Source organism: Selaginella moellendorffii, unplaced genomic scaffold, assembly GCF_000143415.4.
Source record: "Selaginella moellendorffii unplaced genomic scaffold, v1.0 SELMOscaffold_89, whole genome shotgun sequence".
NCBI classification, from domain to species: Eukaryota; Viridiplantae; Streptophyta; class Lycopodiopsida; order Selaginellales; family Selaginellaceae; genus Selaginella; species Selaginella moellendorffii.
The window spans coordinates 285838-305857 of NW_003314350.1; the positions used below are offsets into that span (position 1 = coordinate 285838).

The 20020-nt window shown below is 43.0% G+C and overlaps 6 protein-coding genes across 6 annotated transcripts; 1 reads left to right on the top strand and 5 right to left on the bottom strand.

Moving 5' to 3' along the window:
* Positions 1-3682: 3682 nt before the first annotated feature.
* On the bottom strand, positions 3683-4855 carry LOC9638601 (protein trichome birefringence-like 26). The gene is made up of 4 exons (XM_024662344.1): positions 4594-4855; positions 4269-4546; positions 3973-4146; positions 3683-3925 (listed from the first exon to the last, which is right to left on the bottom strand). The coding sequence occupies exons 1-4, from the start codon at positions 4853-4855 to the stop codon at positions 3683-3685; spliced, it is 957 nt and encodes a 318-aa protein (XP_024518112.1).
* Positions 4856-5713: 858 nt separating this feature from the next.
* Positions 5714-6281, bottom strand: LOC9638602 (thioredoxin-like 3-3). Its single transcript, XM_024662345.1, has 2 exons — positions 6112-6281; positions 5714-5933 (listed from the first exon to the last, which is right to left on the bottom strand). The coding sequence occupies exons 1-2, from the start codon at positions 6279-6281 to the stop codon at positions 5714-5716; spliced, it is 390 nt and encodes a 129-aa protein (XP_024518113.1).
* On the bottom strand, positions 6218-11077 carry LOC112341739 (AP-2 complex subunit alpha-1-like). The gene is made up of 27 exons (XM_024662346.1): positions 10931-11077; positions 10743-10874; positions 10547-10672; positions 10419-10481; positions 10260-10357; positions 9985-10192; positions 9858-9929; positions 9693-9785; positions 9530-9631; positions 9381-9478; positions 9247-9328; positions 9105-9193; positions 8872-9043; positions 8712-8818; positions 8554-8658; positions 8403-8505; positions 8315-8353; positions 8130-8255; positions 7989-8069; positions 7773-7937; positions 7635-7721; positions 7453-7578; positions 7319-7399; positions 7193-7264; positions 7057-7136; positions 6331-7001; positions 6218-6288 (listed from the first exon to the last, which is right to left on the bottom strand). The coding sequence occupies exons 1-26, from the start codon at positions 11060-11062 to the stop codon at positions 6338-6340; spliced, it is 3303 nt and encodes a 1100-aa protein (XP_024518114.1). The 5' UTR covers positions 11063-11077; the 3' UTR covers positions 6218-6288; positions 6331-6337.
* Positions 11078-11132: 55 nt separating this feature from the next.
* Positions 11133-12239, top strand: LOC9638603. Its single transcript, XM_002988465.2, has 2 exons — positions 11133-11467; positions 11528-12239. The coding sequence occupies exons 1-2, from the start codon at positions 11157-11159 to the stop codon at positions 12168-12170; spliced, it is 954 nt and encodes a 317-aa protein (XP_002988511.1). The 5' UTR covers positions 11133-11156; the 3' UTR covers positions 12171-12239.
* LOC112341759 lies at positions 12057-13385 on the bottom strand. Its single transcript, XM_024662384.1, has 8 exons — positions 13273-13385; positions 13111-13209; positions 12931-13047; positions 12800-12878; positions 12638-12737; positions 12355-12586; positions 12245-12301; positions 12057-12189 (listed from the first exon to the last, which is right to left on the bottom strand). The coding sequence occupies exons 1-8, from the start codon at positions 13372-13374 to the stop codon at positions 12172-12174; spliced, it is 804 nt and encodes a 267-aa protein (XP_024518152.1). The 5' UTR covers positions 13375-13385; the 3' UTR covers positions 12057-12171.
* On the bottom strand, positions 13359-14602 carry LOC9638066 (metalloendoproteinase 3-MMP). Its single transcript, XM_002988541.2, has one exon. The coding sequence runs from the start codon at positions 14484-14486 to the stop codon at positions 13401-13403; it is 1086 nt and encodes a 361-aa protein (XP_002988587.1). The 5' UTR covers positions 14487-14602; the 3' UTR covers positions 13359-13400.
* Between the last annotated feature and the right edge of the window lie 5418 nt (positions 14603-20020).

Consider the following 20020-nt stretch of genomic DNA (forward strand, 5'->3'; position numbering starts at 1 on the left):
ATCTCTCATTTATGGCAATGGTTCTTGCAGCTGCTTGGAGTGAAGGCCAACCTCTCTTCGGCGTATCATCCTCAAACTAATGGACAGTCCGAGCAAATGATTCAGACATTGGAATAATTCCTGAGGTGCTTCATCAATTATCATCAAGATGACTGATTCAATATCCTTCCCCTTGCTGAGTTCTCCTATAACAATTATGTTCACTCCTCCCTTCGAGTTTCCTCCTTCTTTGCGAACTCTGGCCGAAATCCCCGATTCAATCTCTCACTTCCTTCTCCATCCGAATCCCCTCATTCAAATGCCCGCTATGAGGCATTTGTCTCCAACCTCTAGGAAATCCACAACTCCATCTCCTTCCACCTCCATCGTGCTCAGGAATCTTATAAAACATTTGCCAATTTCCATCGTCAGGATTGTCCCCCTTACAATATCAGGGATAAAGTCTAGCTCCTCAGGCGAAATATCTCTACCATCAGGCCATGTCCCAAACTCGATTTCAAATGCCTTGGTCCTTTCCCTATCACTACCATCATTAATCGTGTCACTTATCACCTTGCACTTCCCTCCTCATATCAAATTCACCCCGTTTTTCACTCCTCTCTCCTTGAGCCTTATATTCCCAGTCCTATTCCAAATCGGGTCATTCCTCTGCCTCCACCAGTGCAGCTCAAGGATGGGAGTGAGTACAAGGTTTAGGACATCCTTGATTCCAAGATCTCACAGTCTAAACTTTACTATCTGGTAGATTGGAAGGGTTACGGAGCTAAGGAACGCACTTAGGAACTTGCGGGCAACCTGATTCATTCTCCTGACTTTGTTCAGGACTTCCACCACCCCTATCCTTCTCGTCCCAGTCTTCATTCTTTTTCTTCATCTCCCATCCCTCGCCGCCCATCTCATCCTCCTCTTTGTTCTCATTCACATCCTCGTTCCACTCGTTCTTGAGGAGGGGGTGTTGTCAGGAATTGCCACATTCCTGACTCTCGCCAGATTCCTGACCTGTAGACCACATTCCTGACTCTCGAGACACTTCCCTATTCCTGACTCTCAAGACACTTCTCTATTCCTGACTCTCTGATTTCCTGTATAATTCCTAAGTCTCAAGCCACATTCCTGATGATGATGTGGCACCTCCTCGACCTCAACTATATTTAGGCCATCTTTGATCCAAGAGTGGTGGAGCTTCATCAACCTATAGTATATATAAGTTAGCCTTGTTCCATTTTTCCACAATCTGAATCAACACCAGTCTAAGGCATTTTCTTCATTTCCACTAGCTTTTCTCTTTGTCTTCTACATTTTCTAGTCTTGATCTTATTAGGGGTCTTGACACTAGCTCTTGGAAAGAAAAACCACTAAGTGAATTGATTGAGAGAGACCTTGCATGTATACCTCATGAAAAGGGACAAAAGTAGTGCTTATCTGAAAAATTTCCTTCTCTTCTCACCCTGTTTTGGTACACTTTGGCATTATTTAATGCAACAATGTCTTTTGGGGTTAAAAATACAATTATATTGCATTGAACATATATTAGAAGTTGTAAATAGAAGCTTTGTCACCACTATACCCTTTGCTCATTCAGTGGGAATAGTTTTGCTAGAATATGTGTAGAGCAATATCTATGCCTCTTTGTGAAAGTGTGCACTATATGCCAATTCTATGTGTTTATATGTTTATGAAGGCATTGCATAAATTTGGCATAAAGAACCTAAAGCAAGCCATGAGCATACTAATCATCCCTCATATCAATTAAGCAATAGCACTCCATAGTCAAAATTATCATTTTGAAGTACCAAATCAAATTGCACCACATCTCCCCCTAAAAGTGTTTAATCCACCATAAACACATTGTTATTGATATGTATAGAAAGGGGCATTTCACTTGGTTATGAATTGAGGAACCACAGACTTGGCTCACTCTTATGCTCAAGTTTGAGTTCAAACTGTAGAAATATTGTGTTATTATATTTACATATGTGAGTATAACTTTTGTTTTTCATTGCACACAATCACATTTTAATTTTTATAATAGTGTGCATTATAATATTTGCATAGGACATGCCACATGCATAAACACTTCATGCCACACGTGCAACCATGTCATCTCCTTTTTTTTGACAATAGGATCATACATTCCAACTCATCTAGCATGCCATACAGCTCTATAATCTCTATCAATTCGCTAATATGCTCATCTAGTCTCTTTTGGGATTCTACTCCCGTAGAACAAACTTTTGTTCTTGGTGAAGAGTTTGAGCATCATATTGCAATATGTGTGGTATTTGTGATTTTCTGTTCTGAGGTAGAGATTTGCCAGACTCTAGATCAACACCCAACTGCATGTAACTGCTGAAGATCACAAAGTGTGTGCTCAATGCATCAAAGGCCTTCATCGAGCACAGCAATGGTGTGGTATACTTGACAATGGACAATAGCGAGCACATGGTGGCTCATGGCTAATGCTTCTCACAATTAACATCTATCATGCCTAGTTTAGCTGTGCTAGAATGGAAGTGATGTAGTGAGCACATCTAAATACATACATTCTTGCCATTCTTGCTAAACTTTAGTGACAAAAAAGATGTTGATGTGGTAAATAGACTTACATGGATTAAGAACTCATATATGGCAATGCATGCCAATATATATATGCCATGAAAAAAAACATGGCATCCAAAAGATTATTTGTGAGTCATATATATGTTTTATAATTGTGTTTTAAATTCATAGATTTTGCAGCTTAATACATTCTTTTTGCCCCTAGGAGGTGTACCTTCCCCCAAAACCTGCATAAATTACTTGCCATAATAAACCCTGACTATGAAAATATTAAATCCTTTGGCAAAATAGTTTTTTATTAGAAAAAAATCAAAAGAAGATTTAAACCAATCTCCCCACAAAATGATGCCAAGCAATCTTGTCCTATGCAACTCTTAAGAGAGGTATGCTGCTCTGCTCCAGTATCCATGCTTTCCACCAAGAAAGTTTCTTTGTGTGCAATAGTAATAGTGATATCTAGAAGCCATCATTCAAGTTTTGCCGATAATAAATTCCCACATTTTTGGTTTGCTTAAGCAAACCTAGGGATGGTAGTGGATATACCTAGAATATACTTGGATATTCTAGAATATTCTACCATTTAACGGTTGTTATTCATTTAGATTAATCTTGTATTTATAATTTATAAACTTCCTTAAACCTTTTCTAGTATATTTTTTTTTATTCTACCATCTAATGGTTGATATGCAATAAAATTAATCTTGTATATATAAATTACAAACATGCTTATAATTATAAACTTTATTTGATCAATTGGATTAATATGTCATAATAACACTAGTGTTAAGCAAACCAAGCGTTGCTACATGCAACGCGAAGCAATTTATTCTTGCTTGAGAAGAGCCAAGGTCAAAATTTAGCAAAGAAGGAAGAAAAAGATTATTATATTATCTTATAATCACCTAAAGAAGCTTGGAATTGGACATGACTAGTAACATTACTGCAGGTCTATGTGTTTTATTGTTGTAGAATAGATCTCATGTTTCTTGCAAAGTTTACAATTCAAGTTTTTTAGAGCGGCCAGATCCTCTTAGAACCTGGACGAAATTCGCCAAAGAAAGCTTCTCTAGACATGTCCAATTCCAAGCTTCTCTAGACGACTTGTCTAGAACAAAAGAACAAACTATTGTGTCTTCTCCAACTTCTTCACTGATTCCAGGAGGAGCTGGTTCCACATATCCACAGCCCCTGGCAAGCACCAGTGCAAGCAATCATTTCGGATGTAGCGGCTGATCTCTCCTGCATATGGCGGGTGTGTTCTGTATGGCCCGGGGTGGCCGTCTGGCCGGAGGAAGGTGCTGTACGTCACGTCCAGCACCCGCAGCCTGGAGCCATTGGATGGGTCGAACTTCCGTGCCTCGTCGCGCTGCACACGGTTGAGATTGCTCGGCAGCCACGGCAGCTCCACCTCACCGACGCCACCGCGTATGGCATCGCGTCAGAGTGCGTTGGCCGCGTACGGTTGCACGTCCCGCCGTTGCTCCACGTCCCGTGCTCGAAGTGGTCCGGAGACGCAGTACGGAGGAACGTGGTCCCATTGTAGCCGTCCAGCGTGGCGATGGAGCGGAGGGACGTACGGAATGCGAGCTCCAGCGCCGTGAGGAAGTGTACGTCAGTGTAGTTTACATGCGAGTACTTGTTGCAGCCCTCTCCACCTTTTTTATGTGACCACATTGAGACAAATTTGAATCGAGATTTGAGGAACTCACCGGGGAAAGGGAGCAAAGAAGCGACTGCATGTGGTTCCTGGCGAGCGAGTCCCCAAAGAAGAGCATACTTTTGGCCCGCATGAGCTCGAGAAAGGTGGCGGGGTCGAAAAGTGGGAGCTCACAGTTGTGAGGCCGCCATCGCCAATGCAGGTAGCCCGTGTCAGGCCTCCCATTTCCCAGGCAGTTCTGGAGAAGCTGGATTTGATCGCAGGTGGAATTTGTATAGAGCGGTGGTGTCGAGTCGAAAATCCACTCGCCCTTGCTCAAATCGCAGGTATCTGTAGCATTTTAGTATCCCTGAAACTTTGTTTCAAATCCAAATTACCTGAATTTGAGGAGGAGTTTTGGAGATCTGGGAGAATTGGAGCAACCGGGGAATTCTGGCTGCCACGGACGAAGAAAACGTAGGTGAGGCAGCTGTTGAGCAGGACGACAATTGGCAGCCAGAATCGGATATTGTTGTTGTTGTAGTAGAACCACAAGAAGCTTCCAGTCTCCGAGGAGACCGATTGATCATGAGCAGAAGAATTGTTGCTGGCGGCCTTCGCAGAGGGTGAACTCCCAGATCCCTGGAGCAGCATTGTCATCTTGGATTCAAACACAGAACAGCAGCAGCAGCATGATTATGATCAGGAAGGCTGGTTGTGGCAGAGGAATTGGAATTGGACATAGGAAGAAATGCTATCTCCATCAATGGTGTGAGAGAAAGAAGAAAAGCGAGCAACTACATCTTGTTAGGAGGACATGATTCTCTTGCAGAGGGGAGTTAGAACAATGAATCAACTAATAGTGCCATTGTACTTCCTGTTCTAAAACTCATTTTAAGCTTTTGTCATAAAGGTTGAACTGAAGAATGTTCAGCAGGGTGTTTTGGGCCAGGATGATCAAAGCACACTCTTATCAGCTGTGCGTTCGTAGAGGAAAATATTGAAAAGCTGTCGTGGCCGTTTTAAAAAACTTGAATCATGAGACCCATGAGCATCAAAACAAGCTTATCGATCGTGGTTAAGAAACTTGATCGTTCACAGATGGTTTGACTTGTTCGTATGACTGAGATGTTTGGTTGTTTAATGTTGTATGAAATGTTTGGTTTACCCAATGAAAGCTCAGGCAAACAAACATAGTCCATTTATATTTCATGTTCATTCATTCAGCATCAGGGCTTTTGGGTTAATTTATATGCATAATTTTTTCTTTCCATATTTCATGCACACACAAGCCTACTTATATTGGAGATATTGGGCCCACCCAAGAAATATGAGACTGATGCATTCAAGCCAACCCTTGATTGTCTTAGATGGAGTGGCAATGTGGCAAACATAACTGTAGAGTTGGCTTGTAATCCTGCATAGTTCTGGCCGGACAGATTTTCTGATCAGGTTTTGGCGCTTCTGTGCATACAATTTTATTATCTTCTCACGTCATCTGTGATGTCCGCGAGAGTTCTAAGAGTGGAGCCAGACGCGATCACGGAGCCTCTGAGCTCCAACTCCGTAGAACTCGTCCACTTTGTCACCGTTGGAGTAGAACCGGAATGTGGGGGTGTAGCGCACGTCTTTGGTTTCGTCCGGGCACTCGTCTATGTCTGCGTAGATGAACAGCGATCGCGGGTATTCGTTGCTAAGATTGCAAAACGTCGGGAGCATTTGTTTACACATAACACACCTGGATGCATCGAGAGAAGAAAAAGAAATACATCAGCAAAGAAACCAAGAATGGTAAATCGTTACCATGATGCTCCAAAGCTCACGATCGTCTATCAGTGTATCAAAGCCAGATAGCAAAGAGAGCGAGAGAAATAAAAAAAAACTCATATAAGGGAAGAGGAATCTCTTTGAAGTACAGGCTCACCGTCTTCTTTGACGCCTTGGCCCGATCCAACAGCGACTTAAACTGTTCGTTGTTGCGTGCACTAACGAGATTCCCATGAAAGTTTACCGGTAAAGAATCGCCTCCAACACCATCCAGGGACGATGGCGCAGCAGCAGCACCGCTACCTTCTGCAGCAGCCATTACAACCCTAGAGCGAGAAATGAGATAAAAGAAAACGGAGAAGAAGTACCGGTTATCTATAAGAGGTCCTCGAAGTCAAAAGTTGACGCTGGATTTCTCGGCTGAGCATTTGGAGGTGGAGTAGAAGCTTCAGGAGCGCTATCGAGGTCAGCAAACGGATTGCCAGCTGTAAACTGTTCGCCGCTCGAGCTTGGATTGGAGACTAGAGCTTCGGCTGAAGTGTCGGGCCCGAGAAGATCAATACTGTCTGGGGCTCCAGTGTTTTCCTGTCTGTAGTTCGAAGCAGGAATATGAACAGCAGCTGAGGAGAGAGGTTCTTGAAGAGAAACTGGTGCAGCATTGGATGATGACGCGGAAGGCTTTGCTAAGGCTGCAAAATCACTGGGAGCGAAGAGATCAGCAAGAGGATCATTAAGCACCGCGGGGACGTTCATAGGTGGCAAGGGATTGGAGCTCGAAAGATTTTGACCAGCCATCATGGCCAGAGTTGTGAAACTGCGAGAAAGAGGAAGAGGTTTCTGAGCGAAGCCTGTGGAAACTGTGGGAAACGCTTGCAGATTGGAAGAACTCATTGCAGTGATGGGAGGGGCGGAGAGTATCGGTGCTGGAACTGACTGAACTGGCTGTAAAACGGGCGGGACTGGAACCATAGCTGTTTGAACAGGAGAAGTAGACGTTGGCAAAGTCACAGGCAGTTGCTCTTTGAGAAACTCCTTGAGTCTGGACAAACAAATGAGAAAATCAAGCTACGTGCTGCTTAGAGTATCAAGCTTACTCTAGTGCTAAGCGTGAATTCGGCGACGCGACTGTCAAGCGTAACTGCGTCTTATCAGCCGGATCTGTTTCGATGCGTACCTGGGAAAACGGAACCTGTTTAGCTCTGGAATGAGTACGTAATGGTATGAACTTACCATGCACAGCAAAGCACCACCAGTTTCTGAATGAAAACTCGAGGCTGCAACGAGGTTATTGGGATTGGGTTCCTGGAAGATAACTTTGTCTACGTGTTTTGCATCTATAAAACAGATTTGGCTTACCAGTCCAGTAGCCACGCCTATGCGAAGTCCGTTTAGCTTGTCAGAAAACTCCGAGACAGTAGAATACTGCAGTCCACGAATCTGTAAAGAGATTCATAGAAGTCAGAAGAAAACGATGGAAAAGGATCATATACCACTTCTTGAAGCTTGTTTGGAGCTGTAACAAGAGCTCTCCAGGCAGAAAAAAAATCGTTTGCAGAGAGAGTGGCTGGTTGCAAAAACTTGCTGATTACAATTGGAATCCGCAATTTGACAGACACCTAGAAGAGTTCTGCGGACGTTAGCACTAAATAAAACACGGGAAAGCTTAGCTTACCGTCATGCCAGAAACCATATACGAAAAGTCGAGAAGTGGAGCAATTCTCCCGGCATACAAGCATGCCACGTTAAGAAGCACTTGTATCTGCAACGGCGATCATGAAGAAATTAGAAGTCTTATCAACGACATTACTACCTGTTCAGCAGCTTGTATGCTTGGAGGAGCTCCCGGAAATTCAACTCTAAGATGTGGCTGAGGTAGGATAATGGCTCGGACTGATGTCAAAGTCTTGCTTTGCTTATTACCAAGATAGAAATTTATCTCGCCACGAGAACCTTGATATTGCGCTTTAATCCCAATCTAAGCACCCAAGAAAAATCACAAATTGCAAGCTCAAACAATGCCAGAAACCTGAACGTATGGGTCTTCATACAAGATTCCCGTATTCTTGTAACACAAGGCGTTAAACCATTCGATGAGGTTTCCAGTTGGCTGCAAAAACCAAAAGAAACAAAGAACAAGTTACCGCAAGGATTATAAAAACTCCATTACCTGAACAGCAGGAGCGAGCATTGAAGAGAATGGATCTTTTGTAATTCCCGTTTGAAATGGGTCGTTTTGTCTAGGAGCCACTAAGTCCCCAAGAAGATCTACTTCAGGTGCTCTAGCTGTTGAGGTCTGGATGGAATATAGACAAGAAAAATGTTACTGACGATGAGGAAATCAAAATAACGTACTCCAGGCAGAGAATCCCTTGAGCTTTTTACCGGAGCTTCCTGCAAAAGCACTTCAGACTGCGTAGAATCGTCACTTGTAAGAACGAACCTGTCGCTTTGGTTCTTCATTAGAAATATACTGATCCTGCTGGCTTAAAGAGAAAAATCCCATAGCACGTTGTTGCAAGTCTGCTTCAAGGTGCTCCCCATACCTGTAGTGAATGCTAGTATGAGGGGAGGAAAGAACAAGGATAGCTCACTTTTCAAAAAGAGGAAAAATTTCCTTCCGGAGCTCTTCATCTGCAGGCTGTGTATGCAGTAACAATTTGATATAGGAAGACAGCAGCACCATCTTGGTTGGCGTACTGTTTGGAAACATAATCAAACTCATTAAAGTTCAGTGGAGCACACATCCTACCTCACATTTGAAAACTTATCGTGAAGGGCCCAAAAGATCTCCTTGGGAGTGTAGCCAGGTTTTCGCGCAAGTAAATGGCTGTTGTCTCCAAGAAGACTCCCAGCAATCTGACAAAAAAAAATCATTACTGAGTTGTCGTTGGGAAATCAGAAAAACTTACTTTAAGCATGGTCTCGTGAACCATCGGTTTGCTGATGTACTCCCGAGCTTTGGTGGCGGCGTAGACTTGTATATCGTCATGTTCTGCAACGCATTGAATCAACCCTCGCCAGACATCATCCGGAACAAGGGCTCCACCTTTTTCAACTAGAAGCAAAACAACGTCCACATACCTGACACACACCACATAACAAAACCACATTTCACTCTGAACCAGCACTAGCTTGTGCTTACCAGGAGCAATCTGTTGCGTATTTTTCTGCAAGAAGGCCAGCCTTTGTTGCAATACTTTCTTGAACATCAAACTCGGCCGTAGAGAAACACTACATACAAGTCACCGTTTGATTTCAAAATCAAAACAAACAAAACCAAATACCTCCAGAAACTCTTCAACAATACGCTTGACATTCGTCGCATCACATATTTCGTAAAGAAGGTCTACAGAGACCTTCTGGATACTGTCAAATGGGTTACTTATCACTAGGAAACCCGGAAAACAAACAAACCAACCTTCGGTCTTGATCTCTCAAGGAGAATAGAATGTCAGTTTCATACACACTAACATTATCACGGACGTCGGCCACAGACAGCAGCCGAGCTAAAACTCTCTACAATGAACAACGTTAGTAGTATATAATGAGTACATCAAAGCACATTACCATGCCTAGACATCGAAGGTTCGGTTCACGAAGACTAACAAATTTCGAAAGCGATACCATACACCTTGGGATCAAACTCTGCTGTGTATCAATCAGCATAATCTGTGACAAGGGTGCTGTAGTATCGTTAGCAAAGCCAGACTAAAACTAGCAAGTAACTTACCAGTTCCATGGCTTCAAACAAAGCCGCGTGCATAACATTTGTTCTGTTTATACTTTGAGTGATGTCGGTCCCAATCACAAGACGCTCGAGAAGCTGATAGAAAAAACGATGGTCATATAAAGGCTAACGAGAAGAAAAAAGAGAGGGAGAGAGAAAGAAGACAACCTCGAGAAGCAGCCGCACACTAGAGGGGTCTTCAAGCAATGGAAGCAGTTGCAATGCTTGCATCGTCTTCACCTGAAAGTGAACTATTAGCACTTGAATTTGCTGAAGCTGCAGTTAAGCTAGAAACCTGCAGCCAGGGAGACGGGATTCCATAGAACGTGTAGTCCTGTGGAATGCTTTGACTTCGCAACAATCTTTCTAGAATGCGAACACACTTTGAGACACAGTAGTAATACTGCTGAGGATTATTTGAAGATAGTGCAACAAGCAATGTCATCACACATAAAAGAACACCATAATCTCTTTCGTCAAGAAGATTCACAATGTGGTCAGGCCTACAGACCGATCAAGCCAGTTTCAAGCAATGCAAGTTGATGCTGCAAACTAGGATAAGTTCCTTACCATATATCCAGTTGGATAACCTCCGGATGGTTTCGGTAAATGTGAAGGAGACAGAGAATCGCCTTCTTCCGCACAAGTGGTCGACAAGAACCAGAAACCTGGAAAAGAAATAGCGCCTTCCATTGTCAATTCGAGAGGAGCAGTAATGGAGCTACTTACGACAAGCTTTTGTACATCCGGAGCTAAGGCTTCGGCAAAATCTCTGCCGCCGATGTTTCCAATCTGTGATCATGCACGAGAGAGTTTTCTTCTTTTCTCTTTGGTGTATAGCTTTCGATTGATCTTACCATTGTTAGTGCAAGGCACTGATACGTTTCGCTGCGACCAATAATGTCGAGACGAATAGCTTTGGTGATCAAGTTGAGAAACTCATGGTTTTCGTGGAGCAAACATCCAGCAACCATGTAGCCAACCTGCGAGCATTCTTCTTTAGCTATAAGCAGTGAAGCGAGAGAGAGAGAGAGAGAGAGAGAGAGAACTTACTTGCTTCTCAGCATATTTATGCGATCCAACAAGCGAAAGAACCTCTCGATGCCCAAAATCAAGCTGATAGCCAAGAATGTGGATGTAGAGCAGCTTCCACACGTATTTCTTCTTCTCATACGACGATAAACTCTGAAATTTGCGCACAGTTCCATCGAAACGTAAAAAAAGAGAGAGAGATTTGCTACCTTCTCGTATGAGAATTTCATCCGGATCTTATTGAGCTCCTTCTCGACGCGCGCCATCTCCTGATCCTTGCTCTGGCAGTTCCTCACATCCGTGATAAACATCTGCAAGCCCCGCATTGACGCCATCGCCATGGGTGACCTAACGTCCGTATACCATTGCCGTACCAAGTTCTAATTTTTAGGGTTCTTGACATTGCTCTAGAGAATGTAGCTTTAGATTCAAGCCATGGCCAGTTCCAAAGCGCTCGTTCTCTCCTGGTTCGTTGTCTCTGTTCCACTGCTCGTGATCTTCCTGCTGTTCCCTCACACCGCCACCATCTTGTGCCCATCGATCTCCTTCTCTCCGCAGCAGCAGCAAGCTCTCGAATCTCGCGAAGAGGACGCTGTGGGTGTGAGTCGCGAGGATTTGACATGGGTTTCGTCGCAGATGGCAAATGCCCAGCTCGGGGATCCTCCAAAGTCGGCCGAGGACTGGATCCAGATGCGCAAAGGGATAAATCCCCGGACGAGAGAGGAGCAACTCTATGATCTTCGCCGGTAAGGTCGAGTGATCTCTATAGCAAGCTTGAGTTGCGAGCTGGCGTTTCCTTCCTACAGGTACCACGGGATATCTCATTACGAAGAAAGCGAAGAGAAAAACCACACGAGATTACCTTGTCCGAGCGAGCTTCTCGTCGAGCAGCACCACAGCAACTATGGCGAGCCTTGGGCTGGAGGTCGAGACGTCTTTGAGTTCATCGCAAAGGCCTCGGCTCTCAAGAGACACCACCGGGTGTTGGAAGTTGGCTGTGGAACTCTGCGCGTTGGCCTCCATTTCATCAGATTTCTCGCGGCCGGGAACTACCACTGCATCGAAAAGGATCCGCTCTCGCTCATGGCTGCGTTTTCTTACGAGTTGCCATCGCAGGGACTGCTTCACAAGAGACCCGTCATCGTTCGCAGCGATAATCTGGAATTCGAGCTGTTAGGAGACAATGAATACGATGTAGTCTATGCAAGCGCAGCGTTTCTTCACATGCCTGATAAACTCGTCTGGACTGGTCTCGAGAAGCTCGTGCCGAGGATCAAGCCGGGTGGAAGAGTTTTCGTGTCTCACAACATTAAGTTTTGCAGCAGGCTCGGAGGAGACGAGTGTAACAAAAAGCTGCGAGAGCTGAAGCTGGAGTACGTTGGCAAGCAGACACACGATAGTCTCTTGTTCAATCACTATGAGATCTGGCACCAGTTCGTCAAGGTGTGATTCATTTTTTGTCTGTACCCTGTATTTAAACCATGGATGAGTAAACTGTCGTTAATTTTTCGTGAGGTTTCTACCTGGTTATTGTCCTCTAGCTTGAGAGCACTGAGAAAAAAACCTGTGAGATATGGAGGCTGCAACAAAAAACACAAAAATAATTCTTTGTGGCGTTGAAATACTTATTTACCTCTGGGAAGCCAACTCTAAAATGGTAGACGAGCTCGTTTTTGCCTTGCCTTAAAGCTCCACCCTGCTTTCTCATACACGCTTCGCACTGCGGGTAGAACCGTTGCAACTCGAGCTTATGGACCATGTTGAATACATGCTTGGCAAGTGAAAAGTTGAATTTTTTCAGTATTCTCAGTTTCTCGGCGACCTTGTTCTTCATTACGACGTTGGGTGGCATATGATCTGCTATGCTAAGAAAATAATTCACGAGTGAATGTCAGCTCCAGGGAAATTGAGAGTACCTGGTCCCTTTGTAGCTTCCACAGTGATGACAACCATACTTGCTAAACAAGTCTCTTACGAGCTGTGCTTCTACATCGCCTGCGTACCTTGATCCTCTAGCTGACCAAAGAATAATCAGCACGAGAGGGACAGAGAGAAAAAATCAAAGGAGGCAAACTGACCAGGCACTGAGTATCGTGAGAGTGCTCCAGGATGACTTAAGCTACTTGGCATCACATTCCTGTAGTGCCCGCCAAGTATCTGTATGAACAGTAGGCTACATTGTCTAGTCTATGAAAATTTCCAAGCAAACCTTAAACAAAACCATGCCCACTGCCGCATGAAGAACTAGATCGCCAACACTCGGCATTTTCCTCTTCCGGCTCTTGCCATTGCCCTCTTCTACAATAGATTCCAGCGCAAACGCTACCTGCGTTGCAATGAGAGCTCTAAGAATCAAAGAAATCTATGACTGAAATTGATTAACGAGAACCTGAGCTGCGAGAACCGAGGCCGATGCCACCGCCACGCCTCCCAGCAGCGATCCGGCAACAGGGGTAGCGCAAGAAACCCGGAATGCCTTCCCTGCACACTAGAAATCCGCAAGAAATCCCCGATAAATTTCCCGATTCACAGCTCGCAGCAGCGATCGCACCTGCCATGCTAGCAATGCCGCATTGAATCCCGCGGCAGCGCCGGCGCAAGGAATCGCCACCCCGAGAAGGCGCTCTACCGGTGGGAGGAGCCCTAGAATCATCAAACCCGGAAAGAATCTTTCTATTGCTATAAAAGAATCTTGGCAAGGACAAGGAGGACAAGCAAATGCCAACAAGAAAACGTGGCCTTCCACGAGCTCGAACTCTGGACGTTTGAGTCCGTACCGGCGGTCGAGCCCGGCACGAAGTTTGGATTGGCTCCGTACAGCGCCTGTGCGCCGTCGATATCGTCCTGTCCAAACGCTGTCTTGATCTGCCGAGGAGCGATGCTGGGAAACATGATCGCCGCGGAATCGCCCGAGTGGCCCAGCCCGATCAGGTGTCCAATCTCGTGGGTCACCACGGATTCCAGATCGATCGCGGCCAGCGACGTCGCGGATCGAACATTGACGCTCCAGGACTCGGAGGAGTCGAGGTGGAATCGCCCATCCTCGGGCGCGAATGCGTGAGCTAGAACGCCCATTTGCCCATCGAATGGATGCCGGTCGCCGTGATCGAAGCCCGCGAAGGCGATGACGATGTCCGCGGAGGAGATCGACGAGGTCTCTGTGAATGTGAGAGGGACGATGTTCGCCCAGCGCTGGAATCCCCTGCTAAAGGCCGTCCGGAGAGAAGTGAGGGGGATTCCAGAGGCCAGCGACGTCGTGGATTGATCGAATGCGTATGTGAGCGATCGCTTGGAGACCCATCTGGGCGTTCCTGGGAAGAAGGAGTAGTGCTTGACGAAATGGGAAGTGCCGGGATGGGTGAGATTCTGGAGCATTTGCGAGACGCCGCTGGGATCCACGTCGATTCCACCGCATCTGGGCGTGACGAGCTGGGCGATTGTGGCGGAATCGAGGTTCCCGGTGACCGGGAGGCGGAAATTCTGCTGGTAGAGCCTCACGGCGGCCTCTAGCGCGTCATCGAAGGAGAGATCGGCAGTGAGAGTGGAGTTGCCGAGGTAGCCGAAATCCACGAAGTAAGATTTGAGCTTCTGGATCGCGGGCTTGGAATCGCCCTTGTGTGCGTCGACGAGCGAGAGGAGATCCGCCCACGCCCCGGCAAGATTGCTGGTGGGCAGATCGGCTAGAATAGCGGTGTCGAGCCCCGAGGAGAAGCCCACGATGATTGCGAAGTGGAAGAATGCGAGGAAAAACAGTCGATTTGCCATGGTTCTTCTTCTTTCCAGGAAGATTAGGGATTGAGAGATTTAAGCAGTGCCCGGGGGGTCAGACTTTGCCTCGCGTCGTGTCTAGTGTCCGGCATTGACAAGATCAAGGAGTTAGAAGCGCGTGAAACCAAGACCTTGTCAATGCCCCTGTATAAGCCCTAAACTACAGAATATACTTAAAACCCTTACGTGTGATGGAATGCGAATTGTTGATTGTGACTAACTTAGTAAAAGGCTTTTTGCCAAGCACTTTAATAGTTGCCAAGCACTTAATAGTTGCTGGATATTTTTCCGGAGGGGAGTTTTCATTTGCATCCATTGCATTGTGGTCTCATGCCTCGGCAAATGTGAAAACTTCTTGCAAGGATGTGAGGAATGATCACAAATCCCGAGCACATAGTTTATGTCGTATTGTTTAATGTCGTTTACTTTGTAGCGTGAGGACATGTCATTCTTGTCTCAACTTCAAAGAAATGGGAAGCTAATTAGATATACTAGCTGCAGCTCAGCAGTTGGCCAAATGGCAGATATTTGCACTGAGACTCACTAATCCACATCATATAACATGTGTCAGAAATTGCAGGATGGTAAAAACTGTGAACTCTGTGTGTCAAACAAGGTTGCACACAATGTGTCAGCAGGACAACAAAACTGCTGTGGGACTAAACAACATAGCATTTCCAAATTGAACTCGGGTCTGTTTTGTGGCAGGGAGCTATTCCACTAGACTAGCAGTGCTTTATATGTTAATCAACTAGAATACGCTCGAATATACCTGTATGTAGTCATTCTTGGATGTCAAGAATTCACTGAAAGGGTGCAAACATATATATATCTAACACATTCATATATATCTTGATTGACTCATACATGTCCAAAGCTTCGTCGATAGTCAATATAAGAACAGTGCAGCTCACATCTCAAGCAACATCCAGTCCTGGAGACAAAAAAGAAGATCCAGCTTATATGGTCAGACTCTTGAACTACAGTCCTCACACAAATCAGAGTCTGGATCTCGAAATGGTTTCTTCTCGGAGCAAGCTTGCAATGACACTGCCTCAAGGGGAATAGTTAAAGTTTTTGCTAACAATCTTCCATGACTTCTTGATTTGTCCACCGTTTTGGAAATCATTTCTGGGTAGCTCTTCTTGGAGTAAGTCTTGCTACAGACATAGACTCTACATTTCTGGAAGCCAAATACAAGGTTCGTTATGCTATCCATCAAGTGGACACATAAGATTTTCATATTTTAATTCAGTGTTAAGTGCCATGTAAATTTAGATTGGAAACAAATATACAAATCCAATGGAAGTTTTGGTTCATAAGTTTTAAGAATTAATTTTTAATATAGCAAATAAAACATGATTATATGCATTATAATATTGGCAAGACATTTGATGCCACGTGTTATTGTTATTTATTGTCACTACCTCCCATGCAAGTATGTGAACTAATTTTTTTAACAATCCAATGTACAAAACATGCAAAGCACGAAACAAGCCTGATCAGGTGATGCCATCCACCCTCATGAGCCTCCCCAAACTTCCCAAGAACATAGTAGAGAATCCCTATGTTACTATGTTGCTTTCAGATGCTATGTTGATTGTTCAATCGTGTCAAACATGCTACTCAACAGCTAGAGCCCAGCACGTCATACAATGCTTCAATCTGCTGATAATCTCATCGAAGGCCTGCCTCCTACTACTGCTGCAATTCTACTCCCTCCTCATTCTTGTGCACTCCACAATGTCAGGAGCCCTAATCAAGCAGCAATAGTATTGCCAAATTAGTCGACAGCAGCCAGCAAGTGGACACTTGCCTGATTGAATTGCTGCTTGATTTCTCGTAGAGCACGTAGGCCAGCAAGAGTTCCCTTTAGGGCCAGCAAGATTTCTTCTCACTTACTCACTGACTTGGATTTTGCATGAGCTGGTGCATTATGAATTCTTACCTGATGAGGATGTGTATAAAATAATGCAAATGTGGCAAGCATGCCCATGGCTTGAAAAAAACAGTCGCGTTTAAAGATATGTGTTTAAGCAATTTAAACTCAGGTCAAAACATGTTATCACATTTTATGCCATTTTATATGCATTGCATATATATTACATAATAAAAATTTAGCCACAAAAATCATTTCACACTATACAGCACTATGTACTAGTGGCTACATTTTATGAATATGTATAAGTATTAAAGAATAAGGAGAAATATAATATGTTCTGATTAAGTTTTATAAAATTTGGAGAAGGTATACCTCCCAAAAGGAGAGATGCATCTAGGGTGAGTCGCAAAGTAGAGCAATTGTTAAACAAAATGGTTTTAAGTGGTTGTAAAGAGACTTAGAACAAAATCTTTTTTGGGAAGTGGTTGCTACTTTAATTTATAAAATGTTAATAAACTCTCAGAATGTTAAAAGTTATATTATATACTTAGAAAAAATTATGATTTTTTGAAAATTTATAGTATGGAAATCCAAAATTTGGATAGTTAAAAAAAAAAATGTATATAATACTCAATGTTAAAAAAAATTGTAAATAATAGTTGAGCTCTAATCATATTTCTTACAAATTATTATTTCTAATATAATTAAAAAATAAATAATATGATAAAATTTTCTAAGTAATAAATAAATTATTTATACAGAAAATAAATTATGATGCTGATTTTTGCATAAGTGATGATATTGTGTCATTTACAAGTTTGATAATTACTTAATTAAAATATTAAATTAAATAAACTACAAAATACATGTATTATATTAATATTACACTTTATAGTGTAAATATGTTTCATTTGAGTGTACATATGTTTTTTAATGTTGTTATAAATTTTGAAATATTAATTCTCTTCCACCAAAAAATAAATAAAAAATAATTTCATTATATTAAATTCTTAAATTTAATGTGTTATAAATATTAATTAGTTTATACTAGAATTTTAACAAAATATTATATTATAAATTATTTATTCTTTAAAAGAAGGTATTTATGAAATGTTATGTGGGAATTTCCTTCAATAAAATTTAGGTTATTATCCAATATTAGTAAAGAAGTGAAGAAAGTAAAAATCAAATAAAACTTATGAATTTAGTTAATATTTAATTTGAAATTTAAACTTTAAAATCAATAAACAAGCTATTAACTTAATGAGAATTACTGTGAGTGTCTTCCTTTAAACTAGACCTATTTTTATTATTTTATATATAATACATTAAAAATATTTGTAAGATTTAGAATTTTAAAATTAAAGTTAAAATTAAAATAAAAAATGTATTTTATACATAATAAAAAAGGAATTTAGCTAAAAAATATTGAGGAAAAATATTACATAATCAAATAGATTTTTCAGCCAAAGATAAAAGAATATATTTCTTTTATAATGAGTTATGGAAGTGATGATGGTGATTTTGTGTGGTGGGAACCTGACTATTAAGACCATCACAGATGGTGGTGCTCCCTTAGGTTTTGGGGGAATGCTTCCTGTGCCAATTGAAATAGGTGCAACTTCAAATGTCCACATTAAAACAGATTCGAACAGATTCTTTTGTTTCCATCAAAGATTATTAACAACAGGTTTTATTCATTTCAGATGCTGAGCGAGCAGTTGTACCCACTGGTGGACATAGAACATGACCACGCATGGCCAACGTGATTGGCATGCTTTCCAAACAGAGGTTTTACATCTGATCGAGTGACCCGAGGCTCTGAAGACCATGGCCATGGAAGTGTTGAGGAAGGCCAAACTTTTTCAATGAGGCCTTTGCTAGCTTTAGTTGAAGGATTCTATTGTTTAATTCGTCCATGTTCTGCTAGCCATAGTGAAGCTTTGCAACTTTGAGAAGATACTCCAACAGGATGGCAGGCTTGCTGAAGAATGGGCTGTGATCGGAATGAACATGAAAAACCCATTCCGGTGGATTGTACTCGATCATCAAATGGTGAAATCAGCTTGTCTTGTGTTGTCTTCACGAAGTACCTCGGAATTGATACATACTTCTCCTGTGAGAGCTCAGCAACTGTGGTGCTTGAAAAGTGGGCGAGGTTTCAACAGCAACTTTGCTAAAACTACATCTTTGGATGGAGAAAGGTGGTAGAGCACGTCTTCTACTACGTAGAGCTTGAATGCCACAGCAACAGGGGTCTTTGATCCATTGTTGTAGTACACTTTGCTGTTCTGTACTGCCATGTTGTTAGTAATAACCTGTAAGTTGACAGCAATTGAACACTTATAAGCATTCCACTTTGCTGCTCCTCTTGATGTATTTGTAGAACAGCTTTGGCAAAAAAGAAGAGAAATGAAATCAAGCAAGAGTTTTATATGAATTTAACAATATCAAAACAATATACCTGGTTGTAAACAAAAGTTCCGTTGGAGCTTCTTTGAAACATATTTGCAGCCACAAACATAGCAGCTGCAATTTGGTGAGGGTCCTTTCCATCACATAGGTGAGACTGTCACCTCCGAGACTGTGACCAACCAAGATGATCTGCAGTAACAGCAAGTACTTGTTTTGGGTGAAGACCAGCAATAAAACATAAATATCAGGTTTGCGATGTCAGTTACCTTGTGGCCACGCGGCACCGATCGGAGCAGCTGGAGTAGCGGGCCGAAGTATTACTCCAGGCTGGTCACAGACCGGGGATCAACTCCGTTGATCCCCGCTGGTCAAGTCAACGGCGCTGACCATGTGGCCTCGCTTCTGTAGTTGATCGTACCAGCACCAAGCGCCGTGGCCTGCTCTATGAACAAGAACAAAATGGAAACTGGCATTCTGCTGCTGACTTGCTGTTTGGATTGTTGAAGCTGTGGAAGTACCAATTAGAATGCCGCAGTTGCAGAAGAATGATCCGAACAATCCAAAGAGTAGCAGCAGCAACACTGTAGCCTGATGCATCTCCTTAGTGCACTCAACAAGATTCTCACCAAATTGGAAAAACTAAGCAAGCTGCTGCTTACCCTTGAATCAAAGGGCAAGCATATATTTTATAAAAGAGGAATATATTTAAAATATCCTCAGATATTTTAGGATATTTTACCATTTAAAGGTTGTTATTCATTTAAATTAATCTTGTATTTATAATGTATAAACATGTTTATAATTTCACCATTTCAACATGGCTGCAATTGTGTTGATGATTGTGTTTCTCGTATTGGCTGCAACATGGAAGATGGTGTGTATCCGCAAGAGAGAAGAGAGGGCACAATTTCTAGTGTTGCTCCACCTTAGGTACATGTACTCGGTGGAATTCCCCTTCCTCTTGCAAAAGGCACTCGAGGTTGGCACAATCCACATGCTCAGCATCCCAGGGATCACAAATCTGCTCTTCAAGACCAAGTACAGCCTCAAGGATCCACAGAAGCGTGCCGCTGAGACCAACATTCTGGTGAGCGAGATGATCCACCACCACGTTGACAGGGATCACGGCTCATATGTGGTGAGGAGATTGAGTGGAATCCACAAAAAATTCAAGATCCCAAACAACCAATTTGAATATGTGTCTAACGCGAACCCTCATAATTCGGTGTGCGCT